This window comes from Carcharodon carcharias, chromosome 7 (genome assembly GCF_017639515.1).
Source record: "Carcharodon carcharias isolate sCarCar2 chromosome 7, sCarCar2.pri, whole genome shotgun sequence".
Taxonomy (NCBI): Eukaryota; Metazoa; Chordata; class Chondrichthyes; order Lamniformes; family Lamnidae; genus Carcharodon; species Carcharodon carcharias.
This window is the reverse complement of record NC_054473.1, coordinates 162,642,753-162,662,017: the sequence shown is the minus strand read 5'-3', so window position 1 is coordinate 162,662,017 and position 19,265 is coordinate 162,642,753. Positions and strand designations below refer to the sequence as shown.

At 42.2% G+C, this 19,265-nt stretch overlaps 1 protein-coding gene across 1 annotated transcript in view; it reads left to right on the top strand.

The window, feature by feature from the left end:
• The window catches only part of LOC121280070 (polyamine-modulated factor 1-binding protein 1), a 189,415-nt gene that overhangs the window by 14,882 nt on the left and 155,268 nt on the right, over positions 1-19,265 (top strand). The window contains exons 2-3 of the mRNA XM_041191699.1: positions 385-615; positions 1,317-1,532. Of these exons, the coding sequence (XP_041047633.1) occupies positions 385-615; positions 1,317-1,532 (447 nt within the window). The remainder of the gene's footprint in view (positions 1-384; positions 616-1,316; positions 1,533-19,265) is intronic.

The following is a 19,265-nucleotide window of genomic DNA, read 5'->3' as shown; positions in this document are numbered from 1 at the left end:
GCAGCAATGGCCCGCCATTTATGGGCAGAGCAGTCAATTGCAAACTGGTTTCACGACATCGTAAAACCGATATTTGGCCTTCCTGCCATATTGTCCTCTCATGCCCGCCATGACACCCGATGCCAGCGGGCACAGAAAATTCCACCCTATGCTTTATGCCACAACATCAGTAATTTGGTACAAAAGTAAATCAACCCCTAGAGGTAATCTTTGGAGTCAGAAAAAAATAACATTGGAGAAAGTAACCCACTGATCTATTAAAATTTGGTCACATGTTTCTGAATGTTTGTTAGTCTCATAAAATACCTTTTTCAGATTCATTGGCAGCCTTTGCCAGTCAGTTCTTACAATTCTGTGTCCCCACCATCTTTGCATGTTTTTCAGGTATCTCAGTGTGAAGATATTATGCGCAAACAAGAATTGGAAATGGCTCAGCTTCGACAGCAGCAGTTTGACTCTGAGAACCAATTAGCTGCAGCCAATCAGAACTGCAAATCACTTGAAGCCATGTTGGATCTTTATAAACAAAAATACCAGACTTGTATAAACAAGATCACAGAGCTGGAAAATTCAATGCAAAGCCTGGAAGCAGATTTACAAGATGCCAACAGACAGGTTAGTAGAACAGAGAAAGGCTGCAATGTCGCAAATCTGTCTGAAACATCCAATCAGTAATTGTAGTCACTTGCCCTGTTTTCAAGCTTTAGGAGAAAAGTCACATTATTTTTGTGGTAGCTCTGAAGGCATTTGCCTTTCTGGCCTGTCGCCTCCTGTTTATGGAATTTTCTTGGTCTAAACTTTAAAGATGTTGCAAAAGGCTAGTAAAACCATGAGGGCCTGTTGAAGCCAGTAGCATGTTTATTCTATATACTTAAATGACATTTCTTACCTGGAAAACAAACATTCCAAGGAAATTTGTGCAATTATATGTAAAACAATGCAGTGGATATATGGGAGTGATTCACAAGGCTGTAGTCTCTGGAATCCCAATTTGTGGACGGCACCTTCACTCACAGATCTGTAATTGTGTATATTATGCACCATTCTAAGGAATGGTGGAAAAATATTGATTTCCCCTCCTAATTCATATCCTATTTATGACCCTGATAACACATTTAGACTGACTATAATATTTGTAAAATCACTGACCTTGTTACCACATTATTGGGAATGAGGAAAATGGAATGTCAAGATGGATATTGCAAACAGGAGAGGAATGTCCCAGATCAGTTATTGGGCCACTAAAGTTAAATTTAAAATTTTCGATCAAGAGGAGGAATTTTAATTCAAGAACTTTTCCCTATCCATTTAATTAGCTTTGCAGCCGCGACGAGACTCTCCACAAGCTACGGAATGACATGCATACAGTGCAGCACCAGTATGAAACCAAATGCAGACAAGTGGAAAATTATGAGGACAGCATTGATCAGCTGACCCAACAGCTGCATGTCACACAAGAAGGCCTGTCTGCAAACAGGGAACATGTGACCCAGTGTGAGGAGATCATTCGCAGCCTTCGGGAACAGGCTACAGTTCATCACAATGAGGTGAGTGTGGAGGCATTTATTCAGTTGTAGATTGTAATAGTCGAGACATAATTTTTTCCCTTCTGTTATTTGTTTCCTGGAAGTCGCCTTTTTATGGGGAAGCTTATAGAATTTAAAAAGCCATTTATGTTCAAAATGACAGGACACACAAATATTAACATGTCTAAAAGTCTATTATAACCACAGAGTTAATACAAAAGAGTATAAACTAGGCATAGCGTGTGGTATCACTTAGATATAGGGCAGAATCTTCTGTTCTGCGTGCGGGCCCCACACACTAACGCATAAAATGACACACAGTAACATCAGGTGTGCACCATTCTGTTCTTCAGCGGAGTCGGCTGCGCGCCTGCCGAACTGTCAACGGCCTGTTAAGGCCATTTATGAGCTAATTAAGCCTATTGAGAAAGCTGCCCATCCCACCTTAAGGCTGGCAGGCAGGTGAAGAGCCCAGGTGGTCTTCGCATTTTTCATGAAACCTCATCCATGGGCGGGATGAGGTTTCATGAAAGGTTTCATTAATTAAATATAAATTTTTATGAAAATTCATAAACATGTCCCAGCTCAAACAGGGAGCACATAGCGCTTCTGGGTGTGCATCATGATGGGCTGGCCTTAATTGGCCCGCCCACATAAAATGGCGGCGCACAGCCGATCGTGGGCGGCGATCAGCTTCACGCCCGCTCCTGACCAGCCTGCTCAACAGGAGAAAGTTCTCCCCGTAGTTGTTCTTAAACCCATAATAAAATGATCATAGCTAGTTACAAATGCACAACTACATAATTTAACCCACTGACAAATGGTAACTTTGTGAATTGATCTGCAATTAGGGTTAAACTTGTGGACCAGAGACAAGTGAAATAATAACTCAGGAGAATTCATGATTTTCCCACCCTATTCCCCATTTGTCCCATTGTCAAAGGGTATTCTTCCCAGCAGAGCAAGCTGTAATTAATCCCAGCCTGAAGTGACAATCAATATCCCTCACTTGTCAATTGTGTTCTATTTCCAGCATAACAACAAATGGTTTCACAAAAACAAGTTGTAGAAAAATAAACCAGTGTAACAAAACCAGCTAGATGAAACTAAAGTTATTCCTTGAAACAAACATTAAACATTTTATAATTACAGGTGTAAGGAATATGGAACTATTTTCTTTCTGGTGATTTCTGTTTCTGTTCCTTTTAATAAATTACTTTCCTGTTATGGTCACAGTTCTTTTTTTAATGGGACAATTGAAGGATACTCTCAATTCTCTCCCTTGCCTAAATTATAAATGCAGATCCACCTCGGTTATTCTCGCAACGAGGATAAGAGACAAACTATGGAATGCTACTTGAGCCAGCACTTGTGCAGGTGTGATTTGCTCCACATAATTATTGCATGGCAGTAACATAGTACAGTCATCAGATTGCTAGTATGATGCACAAGCCACAACACCTGCCTGAAACCAATTAATAATGTTTGAATAGTTGCAAATTAAAAATCCACTCTATTTTAATAAGCTTTCAGTTATGTGTGCAATGAAGGTCATAAAGACACGGAGTATTTGTGCCCTGTAATGTAGAAAAAAATTATACTGTGTGACAGAAGTTGACTTGCTGAACATACATTAGACAGTTAAGATAACAGAAACAAAATTTCCTTTGTAATTTAAAAGTATATAAAATCCCATTCTATTACGTTCATAAAAATACCTTGGCCAAGATTTTGCATTTTGTGTCGGCACCCTGATGTCAGGATCAAATGAGGGTCTTAACTGTACCGTGTTGGGAACAGTCCCGACAATGATTTTACCTTGATTGGCCATTTAGTGGCCAGAAGGTGTGCTCGCCATCCAATTAAGGATGTTGGGTGGGCCCTTGAAACTGGAGGACCAATAGGAAGCTCTGCAGCATGGAAGGAGCTACAACCTGCTATTGCAGGTAAAGGAGAGAGGGCGCTCTCTTGACACTTTTAAAACTTCTGCTGAAAGAATTGCCACAGCTGCCAGGCCACTATTGTGGAGGGAGACTCTCAATAGGGAGCCTCTCCCACAGCTGTGGCCAGGAGACACTCCCCTCCTTCCAAACTGCAGGAAGGCTGACAGGTTCCTGCCAACTTAAAGGCCTCAGTTGGTCTAGCGATGGGAAGGCCTTCCCCACCCTGACTTAATCAGGGTGAGTCAGGAAGATAACAGGCTCTCCACCCTGCCCCTTCCCACCCAATTAAACAGCTCCCCCCCACCCCCGCTTCCCAGCCCACATCTGGGAGAAGCATTAAATTACACCCAGTGTTTCTTCTGACTGCCAATGGGTTATCTCCACATCTTATTAGATTCCTGCCTATCCTATTATTTATGTTCCCAGGAGCTGAAATTCCAGGCACCAAATTGGAGGCCCTTTTGTAAGTTGAACTTCCAACTGACGGGATCAGTAGACAATCATAAAAGATCAAGGAAATTTAGGAATATTGTACTTTTACATGTAACTCACTTATGCCCAATATTTCAAGATCTTTTAGGCCACGTGTTCAATTTTGTGTCCTTGGCAATGCATTTCTCTGGCTGTTAATAAGAATTAAATTCTAAGCCAATGTTTTTTATTAACACAATCAACATAAATAATATGGGAACATGTTAGCACATGAATTCCAATATAAAACAAAAATCTAAATGGTTTGCAGCCTTCTTGGTGTCCCTTCATGGAACTTGTTTGAAAATGTATGCCTTAAAGGGATCGTGTGCATTAGAGGAAATTTTATTTTACCCCAGCTTCTCTGTGATTTGTTTTGTATGCAAGCATTATTATCTAACCCTGTTATGACCGATGCAGTTGGTAAAGCAGAGTTATTTAAAAATCCCAGTGAGAAACTGTAAACAACTGTCATAACCAATAAGTTTAAATGTTATGTTTGAGATGCGACTCTAAATTTAGGAATCAGACCTTCAGTTCTTGAGGTCTTACGTTAAACTAATTGAAACATTTTATTAATTTACACAGCTTAAAAATATATATACACATGGCTACAAATTACTACTGTCATAACTTTTAACAATTCCCAAACTAATCTCCATTAAGTCAACAGCAACCCATAGGCTTAACCAGACACCAGGCAAAGCATATTCACCTTAGGAATTGAAAATGAGGGTCTTTTCACTGTGGAGCCAGTTGGAGGCTTACAACTGCCTTTTGATCTTACATTGCCTCTGCCTGCACACCCAAAAACTACTGCCTCTGCCTGCATACCCAAAAGCTACTGAAGTTATACCTACCTCCACTGATTGAATTCAAATTCTCATTGTCTCACCAGTCTCATTGAAATTTACCTTTTAAAAATGAAACCCCTTTCATAGTACCAATTTTATTAGTAATATAAACATATTGCTTGGTAGCTGTTAGAAAGGCGTCAAGATTTCACCCCACTTTTTGAATGGTCTATTCAAAAAATGCAAATGCACGCTATCTCTCTTTACAAATCAAAACTAGTACATGTCAAAGCACCCAGACTACCTGTCTTTAATCCAATTAAGACACACCCACAGATTAAACATCTATTTTAACAGAAAAATATTTTCCAAACTATTATATACATTAATAGCTTCATGACAAACCCTCCCGCTGAAACTCCTTTGACTTTACATTTAAGCTATGTCATATCAACAGTGCAATAGAAAACAATTAATTTTCATTGTCTAATGGCTTTAATGTAATTGCAAATAGTGATGTTTAAAGTTTATAATTAGGCTGAACACTTATTTTTAAAGAAAATATGACTAAGTAAGTGCATATCGTTTATAATTAAAAAGGATCAAAGATTCAACTATTCAACTTGATTTTTTTAATCCCTGAAATTTAAAACATTATTATGGGCATTGCTGAAGATTAAAATGAACAATTTTCTAATCATACTTTTTAATACAGTACAAAAGGAAAATAAGTGACAAACAAGAAATGTTAAAAAAAATCCAAAAAAAAAACAAAGTCATGTTAAAGGGACACCACATTTGTAGTAGTGTTTGGGAAACCTTTCTTTCCTTTTTATATTCATTCACGGGATGTGGGCTTCGCTGGCTGGGCCGGTATTTTTTGCCCACCCCTACTTGCCTTTATTGAACTGCTGCAGCCCATGTGGTGTAGGTACACACAGTGCTGTTCAGTAGGGAGTTCCAGGATTTTGACCCAGCGACAGTGAAAGAACTGCGATATATTTCCAAGTCAAGATGGTGAGTGACTTGGAGGGGAACTAGCAGGTGGTGGTGTTCCCATCTATCTGCTACCCTTGTCCTTCTGGATGGTAGTGGTCGTGGATTTGGAAGGCACTGTGTAAGGAACCTTGGTGAATTCCTGCAGTGCACCTTGTAAATGGTACACACTGCTGCTGCAATGCGTCGTTGGTGGAGGGAATGAATATTTGTGGATGTGGTGCCAATCAAGCGGACTGCTTTGTCCTGGATGGTGTCCAGCTTCTTCAGTGTTGTAGGGGCTGCATTCATCCAGGCAAGTGGGGAGTATTCCATCACACTCCTGCCTTGTGCCTTGTAGATGGTGGACAGGCTTTGGGGAGTCAGGAGTCAAGTTACTCGTTGCATGATTCCTAACTTCTGACCTGCTCTTGTAGCCACAGTATTTAAATGGCTAACCCAGTTCAGTTTCTGGTCAATGGTAACCCCCAGGATGTTGATAGTGGGGGATTCAGTGATGGTGATGCCATTGAACATCAAGGGGCAGTGGTTGGATTCTCTCTTGTTGGAGATGGTCATTGCCTGACGCTTGTGTGGCGTGAATGGTACTTGCAACATGTCAGCCCAAGCCTGGATATTGTCCAAGTCTTAGCTCAAAGCTAAGATAAAAGCAAAATACTGCAGATGCTGGAAATCTGAAACAAAAACAAAAAATGCTGGAAAAACTCAGCAGGCCTGACAGCATCTGAGGAGAGAAAGACGGACTTAGCTTTTCCAGTCCGTATCATACAGACTCGAAACGTTTAACTCCGTCTTTTTCTCCACAGATGCTGTCAGACCTGCTGAGTTTTTCCAGCATTTTTTGTTTTTGTCCGGGTGTAGCTGCATTTGGACATGGACTGCTTCAGTATCTGAAGACTCGCGAAGGATTATGAACATTGTGCAATCATCAGCGAACATCCCCACTTCTGACCTTATGATGGAAGGAAGGTCATTGATGAAGCAGCTGAAGATGGTTGGGCCTAGGACCTGAGGAACTCCTGCAGTGATGTCCTGGAGCTGAGATGACTGAACTCCAACAAGCACAACCATCTTCCTTTGTGTTAGGTATGGCTCCAACCAGCAGAGAGCTTTCCTCCTGATTCTCTGAATTTGCAAGAAGAAAAAAGTTTGTCAAACACTTCCATGATGCCGCTTAACCTGAGTGTCAATGTGTTGTTGTACTTCGGTTTTGATATTTATTATTGTGCGGTCTTTAGATCTTCAGCTACCTTTCCATATCAAATTTCTAGATTAATAAGTGAAATAAGAACAGTTTATTCACTGACATTAAAACAAAGATTGATTGGGTAAATTCAGGACAGCCTAAGCATTGGGATCATCAGAGAGGATAATATGCAATACTGCACCCTCTTGAAGGTAGATGATTTGCATCTAGGGACGGTTCAGGTTTGTGCAGTGAGTAGGCATTTAAATATAGATGAAGAAGAGATGCAGTCAACATGCATATTTCATGAAAGAGTGAAATCAGAAGATTCTCACTTCATTAGAATTTGAACATTTCTCTTGTATCTTTTCAAACAAAAAAAGATTATTATATTCAATTAAGTTAGACGCATGGAAGGAGCCCTTATCTCGGCACTTTTACTTTAAAATAAATTGTTGTGGTACCATTTTGTGCTGTTTTCCTGAACTAGAAGTTACTGAGATTCACTTAGGTTGTCTTTTTTTAAAGGTTATTGAACAGACTTTACACGGCTCACCACTGCCCATTTAAAATGTTTTGCTTTGAAAATGAAGAAATATGCTAAAGAGTGATGGGTCACATTCATCAGAATGTATCATAAGAGTCTGTCAATTGCCGCATTCTGGATTTCTCTCCTCAAACCCATTTACCTTGCTCTCTCTCCCCATCTCCAAAACCATCTTAAAATAAACTTTTTTGACCACATCTTCTGTTACTTCTCCTAAAGATCATTCATCTGATAGTTGTTTATGGAACTTCACAGAAATTTAATGCCATATTTGCTTACAAAACAGTGGCTACAGTTCAAAAGTAATTTCATAAAGTACTGAGGAGGTGATAGGTACTTTTTAAATACAAGCTCTTTCTTTATCTGTAGTGGTGTAGTGGTATTGTCACTGGACTAGTAATCCAGATAATGCTCTGGAGACCCAGGTTCGAATCCCACCATGGCAGATGGTAGAATTTGAAATAAAAATCTGGAATTAAAAGTCTAATGATGACCAAGAAACCATTGGTAAAAACCCATCTGGTTCACTAATGTTCTTTAGGGAAGGAAATCTGACATCCTATCTGGCCTGGCCTCCAGTCCCACAGCAATGTGGTTGATTCTTTAATGCCCTCTGAAATGGCCTAGTAAGCCACTCAGTTGTATCAAACTGCTACAAAGCCTATAAGGAATGAAACCGGATGGACCGCTCAGCATCGACTTAGGCACCGGAAGCGACAACAGCAAACTCAGCCTTGTCGATCCTGCAAAGTTGTCCTTACTAATATCTGGGGACATGGGCCAAAATTGGGAGAGCTGTCCCACTGACTAGTCATACTCACCAAATTGTACCTTACAGATAGTGTCCTAGATACCAGGAGGTAGCGGCGCGGTGGCATACAGTCGGGAGGGAGTTGCTCTAGGAGTCCTCAACGTCGACTCCGGACCCCATGAAGTCTCATAGCATCATGTCAAACGTGGGCAAGGAAACCTCCTACTGATTACCATGTACTATCCCCCCCCTCAGCTGATGAATCAGTACTCCTCCATGTTGAAAACCACATGGAGGAAGCACTGAGGGTGGCAAGGGCACAGAATGTACTCTGGATAGGGGACTTCGATGTCCATCACCAAGAGTGGCTCGATAGCACCACTACTAACCAAGCTGGCTGAGTCCTAAAGGACATAGCTGTTAGACTGGGTCTGGAGCAGGCAGTGAGGGAACCAACAAAAGGGAAAAACATACTTGACCTCATCTTCATCAGTCTGCTTGTTGCAGGTGCATCTGCCCATGACAGAATCGATAGCAGTGACCACCACACAGTCATTGTGGAGATGAAGTCCTGTCTTCCCATTGAGGATACCTGCATCATGTTGTGTGGCACTACCGCTGTGCTAAATGGGATAGATTTCAAACAGATCTGAGCATCCATGAGGCGCTGTGGGCCATCAGCAGCAGCAAAATTGCACTCAACCACAATCTGTAACCTCATGGCCGGGCATATCCCCCACTCTACCATTACCACCAAGCCAGCGGATCAACCCTGGTTCAATGAAGAGTGCAGGAGGGCATGCCAGGAGCAGTCCCAGGCATACCTAAAAATGAGGTGTCAACCTCAGCTACAACTCAGGACTACTTGCGTGCCAGCAGCATAAGCAGAATGCAGTAGACAGAACTAAGTGACTTCACAACCAACGGCTCAGATCTAAGCGCTGCAGTCCTGCCACATCCAGCCGTGAATGGTGGTGGACAATTAAACAACTCACTGGAGGAGGAGGATCCACAAATATCCCCATCCTCAATGATGGGGAAGCCCAGCACATCAGTGCAAAAGATAAGACTGAAGCATTTCCAACAATCTTCAGCCAGCAGTGTCAAGTGGATAATCCATCACTTCCTTCTCCAGAGATCCCCAGTGTCACAGATGCCAGTCTTCAGCCAATTTGATTCACTCCACTTGATATCAAGAAAAGGCAGAAGGCACTGAATACTGTGAAGGCTAAGGGTTCTGACAATATTTTGGCAATAGTACTGAAGACTTCTGCTCCACAACTCCCACACCCTTAGCCAAATTGTTCCAGTGCAGCTACAACATTGGCATCTACCCAGCAATGTGGAAAATTTCCCAGATAACCCCTGTACACAAAAGGCAGGACAAATCCAACCCGACCAATTACTGCCCCATCAGTATACTCTCGATCATCAGTAAAGTGATGGAAGGTGTCATTAACAGTGCTATTAAGCAGCACTTGCTTAGATATAACCTGCTCACTGACCCTCAGTTTGGGTTCCACAGGGATCACTCACTCCTGACCTCATTATAGCCTTGGTTCAAACATGGACAAAAAATGCTGAACTACAGAGGTGAGGTGAGGGTGACTGCCCTTGACATCAAGGCAGCATTTAACCAAGTGTGGCATCAAGTACTCCTAAGAAAACTGGAGTCAATGGGAATCAGAGAAAAACTCTCCACTGGTTTAGTTGGAGGCAAAGCAAGATGGTTGTGGTTATTGGAGGTCAATTATCTTAGTCCCAAGACATCACTGCAGGAGTTCCTCAGGATAGTGTCCTCAGCCTAACCATCTTCAGCTGCTTCATCAATGACCTTCCTTCCATCATAAGGTCAGAAGTGGGATGTTTGTTGATGATTGCACAATATTCAGCACCATTTGTGACTCCTCAGATACTAAAGCAGTCCATGTCCAAATGCAACAAGACCTAGACAACATTCAGGCATGGGCTGACAAGTGGCAAGTGACATTCGCACCACACAAGTGCCAGGCAATGACCATATCCAACAAGAGAGAACCTAACTATCACCCCTTGACATTCAATGGCATTACCATCGCTGAATCCCCCACTATCAACATCCTGGGGGTTACCATTGGCCAGAAACTGAACTGGACTAGCCATATAAATACTATGGCTACAAGGTCAGAGGCTAGGAATTCTGTGGCAAGTAACTCACTTCTTGACTCCCCAAAGCCTGCCCACCATCTACAAGGCACAAGCCCAGAGTGTGATGGAATACGATCCACTTGCCTCGATGAGTCCAGCTCCAAAGACATTAATGAAGCTCGACACTATTCACGACAAAGCAGCCCGTTTGATTGGCATCCCATCCACAAACATTCACTCCCCCCACCGCTGACGCAGAGTGGCAGCAGTGTGTACCACTTACAAGATGCACTGCAGGAATTCACCAAGGGTCCTTAGATGGCACCTTCCAAACCCATGGCCACTACTATCCAGAAGGTCAAGGGCAACAGATGCACGGGTACACCACCACTTGGAAGTTCCCCTCCAAGCCACTCACCATCCTAACTTGGAAATATATCACTGTTCTTTCACTGTAGCTGGATCAAAATCCTGGAATTCCCACCCTAACAGCATTGTGAGTATACCTACATCACACGGACTGCAGCGGTTCAAGAAGGCAGATCACCACCACCTTCTCAAGGGCAATTAGAGATGGGCAATAAATGTTGGCCCAGCCTGCAATGCCCACATCCCATGAATCAATAAAAAAAATCTTCTGCCTATGAAGCTCCTCAAAACATTTCTGTATGCTAAATGTGCTATGCAAGGCCAACTGCTTCCATTCTTTCATATTTCTATCTCTTTTTTCTAAATACAAGTCATTGTTACTAATAGTTGACACAGCTTAGATGTTTTGATCCTTCTGAGGTGGAATCTGGGCATAGAAACAATGGAAACAATGGAATTCTGATGATATATTCCAATAAGTTCCCCACAATGGATGTTAAATTGGCTGGTCTGTTATTACCTGGCTTCTCCCAATCTCACTTCTTAAATAATGGAGTGACATTTTCAATTTTCCATCCAAAGGCACAATTCTTGAATCTAAGAAGTTTTGAAAATTTATGACGAAAGCATCTGCAATTTCCTTACCAATATCTGGTGGAACCATCAGGTCCTGGAGATGAAGTTCTATTATTTTCTTCATTACATTTTTTATAATCTATATTATAAGTACTGTTATTACCTTTAACTTGTTTCTAGGTTACCTTGTGTCACTGATATAATGTCCTATTTTTCCACTGTGCAAACAAATACAAAATACCCATTTAACAAATCTGCCATTTCTTTATTATTCCTCGTAATCTCACCTGCATTCATTTTTTTATGAGCTTGCACTCCCCTTTACTGCTCTCTCACAAAATATTTTAAAAGTTTTGCTGGTAGATTTTTCTCTCTAGCAAGTTTTTTTTTAATATTGCCTTTTTGCACCTCTTAGTACTTCTATTGTACCTCTTTGTTGCTTGTTATAGCTTTCCTAGTCTGCTGGATTTCCACTTTTACTTGTATTTGTATAGCCTTTTCTTTTAGCTTGACAGAGCCCCCTACCTCATTTGTTGGTCATGGTTGCTTGACCGCACAACCACACTACATTACTATCTATAGCATAGTACTGAGTAGAGGCAAACTGCTGTGTATGGGTAAACAAGACATATTGGAGTAGAGCAATAATGCCGTGTCTTGTAAGGTAGTGTAATAAAGTGGAAGGGTTACCACTGTGCCTGTAGAGTAGGACATTTACAATGGATTGGCGAGTTGCCAGTACATCTATACAGGATTGTGATTCTGAACTGACGGCCTAGTAATGTTTTGGGACAGTAATGCCGCTGTGTGGATGGTCAGTGGTGTATTTGACTACTGTACTGCTCACATGTCACAGTATTACAGTAGTAGCAAGCTCGTTACGTGCAGGAACAAGGAATGGTGGGGAGGGTGGTTTAGAAGTGTGTTATGTTTCTCTCAACCTGCAGATAGATTTCTAATGGTGGAAAAATCCAACCTTACATCAGCTGCCAAAACTATTTATAAAATCAGACTCTGAAATTTTAGCTAGCCCAAAAGATACAGAATTCCCTCTAGATGTGCAGTATTGTAAGGGTTAATCTAATGAACCTTAATTAGGAACAGGCTGTTTTTTTTCCTTAAGTGACTTAGAATGAAATCTGAAAGGTAAAGTAATAAAAAACAAAATCAAAATCTGGGAATTAAGTTTAATAGACAGCTAAACCAATGATCCATTAAAAAGCTTCTGTGAAATCGGCATTTTTTGTGTTATCTTGGGTCTTTGTATTGATTCCAGTTGAACATTTATTTGACTATTCAATTTGCAAATATGTCATCAAGGTACAAGGCTTACATTTGTCACACAAAGTCACTTGGATATAAGAGTATTGATTTGTGTTCCTGTTAGTTGAGTTAATGCCTGAAATGTTTCTGTTCATTGTTACTTTCTGTAATAAAAGAAAACTAAAGGAACTCTTGGGGATTTACAGAAGGTGACTATCATGTTTTATATTCCATGAACTACTTTACCTTGTGCTTTGTAGAAGCTGAAGTTGATTTTTGTATGTTTTTGGCTTCTTAATGTGACTGCAATGATCTTTACTTGTCAAAAGCTTGTGTTTGTTTAAAATTTTCCAACTTCTAGCCTAACACAGTCAATTTTAATTAAATCCTAAAATAATGAAATATAAAAAGCAGTACATTTTGGAAATACGCAACAAGTCAGGCTGTGGCAAAAGAAACAGAATTAATTTGGAGAATTATAACCTGCCAGGGTGGGAAGGGGTCTAGATGGCAACAGGTTAAAAGACCAGAAATTGCCAGCATGTCAGGAAGCCAACAAAAACCCAGTAGCTTGCGTGTTTATCCTGAGTGCATTCATCAGAGCATGGGAAACTCCTGTGGGACAGGTGTGACTGAGATATAAGTATGCTAAATGTCAATTAAGTGTAGTTTTAACCTAGGATTCTGCCTTAACTCTGAGTACACATGTTTTCAGGGCTTCCTGGAATTCACCAAGTAAAACAAGAGCACAGCAGGGATTGACAAAGCTAAGCAATTGACAGACAAGAAAGACTTTAAGTACTGAGATATGACAGCTTGCCTCAACGAAAGAATTTTGTTCACAGGAGTTGTTATGCAAGTGTGCTTTCATTGACTTGGAGGTTATTTCCAAGACTTGAGGTTTTTTTTTGGTTTGATCTCCACTTCCCAGCTGTCAGCCTTCACAGCAGCATGGGAGATGTTTATGTAGCTCTACCTTGGACCTCCGATGTGGAACAAGAGGAGCAGGAGCAGCAGCAGCAGCAGCAACAGCAACCTTCTCTTTAATCACCTGCCACAGGGGGTGTGCACACAGCAGGATGCAATACCCCCAACAAAGGGGAAAACAGGCAGAGGATCAGTTTTCTGAACTTGACTTAGCATGAGTTCCTCAGGAGGCTCAGACTTTGCCATTAGTTTGTTGCTGACATTTGCTGCCAAGTGGACCAGGTGGGCATGCATTGTCAGTGGCCATCAAGATCACTACAGCCCTTACTTTCTTCTCCTCTGGCTCACTCTAGGTTTTTTACTGGTGATACTTGTAGAATCTCACAATCTGCTCCCCACACGTGCACCTTCCAGGTGACCAATGCCATTTGCCAGGGCTGGCACTTGTGTCCAATTCACTGGTGATGAGGCCAGTCAGTAGGGCTCTCAGATTTGTTAAACAATTCCCACAGGAACAGAGAGTCATGGATTGCACACATGTGACAATAAAGGTTCCCTTAGATCACTCAGGAGTATTCATCAACCAGAAAGGAGATTCCACTCCGTTATGATATACAAACACTGAAAGATCATAATGCAAGGTCTCTGGAAGATACCTGGGAGCTGCCTTCATCCTGCACCAGTTAAGTCTCCTGCAGATAACCATACCTCCAAGTAGAGTCAGCAGGTGGCTCCTTGGACACAAAGGCCACCCTCATGACACCTGTGAGGAGCTGTTTCACTGATGCCCAGGAAAGGGACAACCGAATCCACATAAGACCATAAGAAGTAGAAGCAGAAGTAGGCCATTCGGCCCATTGAGTCTGCTCCGCCATTCAGTTAGATCATGGCTGATCTGCTAATCCTCAGCTCCACTTTCCTGCCTTTTCCCCATAACCCTTGATTCTCTTACTGGTTAAAAATCTGTCTATCTCAGCATTGAATATACTTAACGACCCAGCCTCGACAGCCCTCTGTGGTAAAGAATTCCACAGATTCACTACCCTTTGAGAGAAGAAATTCCTCCTCATCTCTATCTTAAATGGGCGACCCCTCACTCTGAGGGGTTCTCCCACAAGGGGAAACGACTCCTCAGCATCTACAATAAGGAATATTGGAAGCCCCCTAAGAATGTTATGTTTCAATAAAGTCGCTTCTCATTCTTCTATATTCCAATGAGTACAGGCCCAACCTATTCAGCCTCTCCTAATAAGAAAATGCCTCCATATCTGGGATCAACCTAGAGAACCTTCTCTGGACTGCCTTCAATGCCTGTATATCTTTCCTTAGATAAGGGGACCAAAACTGTTCCAGTATTGTAGGTATGGTCTAATTAGTACCTTGTATAGTTTTAGCAAGACTTCCCTATTTTTATACTCCATTCCCTTTGAAATAAAGGCCAACATTCCATTTGCCTTTCCTGTTACCTGCTGAACTTGTATGCTAGCTTTTTGAGATTCATGCATGAGGACCCCCAAATCCCTCTGTGCTGCAGCTTTCTTCAGCCTTTCTCCATTTAATTGATATTCAGCTCCTCTATTCTTCCTGCCAAAGTGCATAACCTCACATTTTCCCACATTATATTCCATCTGCCTACTCACTTAATCTGTCTATATCTCTCTGTAGACTCTTTGTGTCATCCTCACCACTTGCCTTCCCAACTATTTTTGTGTCATTTGAATACTTAGCGATAGGATATTCATTCCCCTCATCCAAATCATTAATAGATATTGTAAATAATTGTGGCTTCAGCACTGATCCCTGTGGCACTCCAATAGTTACAGGTTGCCATCTTGAAAATGCCTCCCGTATTCCAACTCCCTGTCTCCTATTAGCCAATCCTAATGAGCGCAAGATCTGTAATTGAGCAAGCCATTGAGTTACTAAAGATGTAATTCAAGTGTCTGGACAGATCTGGAGAGTGCTCTTTAGGATGCATCAACAAGGTTTTCCAGAATGATAGTGGATTTCTGCGCCTTTAGCAACATTGCGCAGCTGTAAAAACTGAATGCAGATCCTGTCACACTCTGTTTATCCTTACCCATATTGTTACCCTGCACTACTGCCTTGTCCTTTCTGTTTCCAAATCTCCCCTCACATGGACTATGGATTCCTGCACCTTTATCAACATTGTGCAGCATCGAGGACTGGATGCAGATCCTGTCACACCTTTGGAGGAGGAGCAACTGGAGGAGGAGATGCTTGATGTGATGAAGGCATCTGTAGCAGTACATTTTACCATCAGGGACATCTGGGATACTCTTCAAGCTTGTTTCAGTTAATCTGAAATTGCTGGAAAAAAAGAGATATGCCATCAAAGCTTTTTGTTTTGCACTCATCAGGACAGACACAAGAGTGCCAAATTTCAAAGGGAACAACAATTTATACTGCATGAGAAAAGGGACGCTGATTGGCAAGTCAGTTCTGATTAATCATGATGTTGCCATTGTGAATGCACCAGGGAACTATTGTCTCCCATGCTTTTGATAATGCAAAAAAGGTGCAATGTCTGGATGTAATCTTTTTTACCTACAGAGGACAGGTCCCTGCGTATGAATATATGTAGCTTCTAGCAGGAGTAAATGTGCTACATTGTGAGCCCAACTGATAATCTTAAATTGGTTGTTCGTGTAATTCAGGATTGTTCGCAAATACTGCCCAATTGAGGAATCACGTTTAAGGTTAGGCATTACGGCAGAATTTTCTACTCCCGCCGTCGGTAGGAACCGTGCCAGGCAGGAGTACTAACTTTGGTGTGATGGAAAAAGTCAGTTTCCCACCGAAAGGAAATTAGTTTGGAATTTTGTTCTCCCAATTTTGATGCCGGGTTAAAAGCAGGTTGAGTTTGCTGCTGATTTATGTCGGGAACCGTATTTGCATTAATTTGCATATCATGAAACTACATTAAAAGGCAAGATCGCTGGAATTATGAACCCCCTCCTAATTAAGTACTCCACCAGATAATTGGAACAATCTGTTTTCCGACTGAATGTAAGTGGCATGAAGTGACCTTCACTTCATCAATGACTTTCAGGTACGTAGACACTGTTTTTGCCTATCTTTAAGAGCAATGCTGCAAGATTTCAGGTGCTTGTTTCACAAACTACACCAAGGTTAGACATGGGAGGCAAGGCCAGCAAAGAGGGGGAAGATGGAGGCAGGACTGGAAAAGATTGGTGGAACACGGAAGGGAAAGGGGAAGATAGAGGCAGGACTGGGGGTGGTGGCGGTGGAACACTGAAAGGAAGGGGGAAGATAGAGGCAGGACTGGGAGCGGAGGGGTTATGAAACAGAGTGGAGTGGTGAAGGAGGAGTCAGAGACTGGCCTGGGGCTGAGGCCCATACTGTCGGGGGCATGATGAGCAGACTGCCCTCGGGCTGTGTGGGCCATGTTAGAGGGCTTTGCGCAGCACGCATGTCTTGATCCCAGTCTTGGGGAGGGGATGGCCTCTCTGGATGGTGATGGTCATGCACAGAATGGTGTGTAAGGCGTGGTCAGTCAACTATGATATTTGTCCTGGGGGCTCAATGCGTAGTATTGGGAAGTAGAGGGCACAGTTACATTCAGGGGAGACATCTGGATTCGATAAGTTGGCAATTATAAAGTCATGGGGGGCATTGGATGTTCTCATAGGGCAGGTCTCAGAAAGTAAGGGTGCAGATGGCCTCGAGAAGGGGAGGGTCAGATCAACAAAGGGCATGGGGACATCATTATTGAAGGGAAAAGGGGGGAGAACAGGAATATCGACGTGAACACTGATGGAGTCAAGGGTAACAGGTGGAGGCTGGATTTTTTTTATTTGTTTATGGGATGTGGGTATTGCTGGCTAGGCCAGCATTTATTACCCATCCATAATTGCCCTTGAGAAGTTGGTGGTGAGCTGCCTTCTTGAACCATGAGGTTAATAATATGAGGGATGGGAATTAGGAGGCGGTGACTGTGGAGGAGCATGGGAGGAACTTGGTGGGTGACAGGGAGGCTGGAAGGTATTGGTCACCATCACAAAGGTTAGAACATAAGAACTAGGAGCAGGAGTAGGCAATTCAGCCCCTCGAGCTGCCCCGCCATTCAATACGATCACGGCTGATCTCATTTCGACCTCAACTCCAATTTCCCGCCCTCTCCCCATAACCTTTCAAGCAGTTACTAATTAAAAACCTGTCTATCTCCTCCTTAAATTTATTCAGCATCCCGGCATCCATTGCACTCTGAGGTAGTGAATTCCACAGATTCACGACCCTTTGAGAAAAGTAATTCCTCCTCGTCTCTGATTTAAATCTACCACCCCTTAGCCTAAAATTATGGCCTCTCATTCTAGACTGCCCCATAAGGGGAAACATCCACTCCACATCTACTTTGTCTATCCCCTTTAGCATCTTATATACCTCAATTAGATCTCCTTTCATCCTTCTAAACTCTAGCAAGTATAGGCCTAAACTGCTCAATCTCTCCTCACAAGACAAGCCCCACATACTGGAATCAATCTAGTGAACTTCCTCTGAACCGCCTCCAATGCAACTACATCCTTCCTCAAGTAAGGGGACCAAAACTGTGCACAGTACACCAGGTGCGGTCTCACCAATGCCTTGCAACAACACTTCCCTATTTTAATACTCAATTCCTTTAGCAATAACTGCCAAAATTCCATTTGCCTTCCTTATTATCTGCTGTACCTGCAGACTAGCTTTCAACGATTCATGCACGAATACACCCAGATCCCGCTGCACTGAAGCATTCTGAAGTTTCTCTCCATTTAAATAATAAGTCGCCTTTTTCTTCCAACCAAAATGGATAACCTCACACTTATCCATGTTAAATTCCATCTGCCAAATTTTGGCCCATTCACCTGTCCATATCCATTTGTAAATTTCTTATTTCTTCATTGCAACTTACTTTCCCACCTATTTTGGTGTCATCTGCAAATTTAGTTATAGTACCTTCTATCCCTGAATCCAAGTCATTAATGTAGATTGTAAATAGTTGGGGCCCAATGACTGAACCCTGTGGCACCCCACTAGTTACAATTTGCCATCCAGAAAAGGACCCATTTATCCCAACTGTCCGCTTTCTGTTGGTTAGCCAATCCTCTATCCAAGCTAATATATTACCCCTAACTACGTATGATCTTATCTTGTGCATGCACCATCTTTGGTTTTACTGAGTAATGATGTAGTTGGAAAAACTAGCTTGTAAAAAACAATATGGGAGGGGTCTCAAGGCATGTGTGAGGCATTGAGAACTATTATATTAAGCCAACTGAAGGGGCATCCTCTTAATTGTTTGCTCAAGCCATGGAGAACAAGGCTCAGCTAAGTACTGGTTTTGAGGGTTAAATACCCATTGGAGGAGTATTGCTCATTTACTAATGGTGCGCATTCATGCGAGAATCCATTAAGTCATGGGGCTACATTTGAGTTGGTCTGAATGGCCATCAGTTCCTGACAGAGGCTCGTAGAAAGGGAAGGAAGATTAAATAATCAAGGGCCATGGCTGTTGGACAGAAGCTACATGCATACTACAAGCCTCAATATTCTCATTTAAATGGCCATGGCCGACAGTGCGCAATGCTTACAGTCATGATATTAGTACAAGGTTAGGCTATTGATGGTGAGTGTCTAGGCTAATGGAGGCAAGCTGAAAATAGCCTGACTGAGTGTTATAGCACATGGATGTATTCACCCTGATCAAGACCCTCTGAATGTGCGGTCATGTCAGAGGAAGATGCTCAGCCACCTGTGGACCTCCAGGA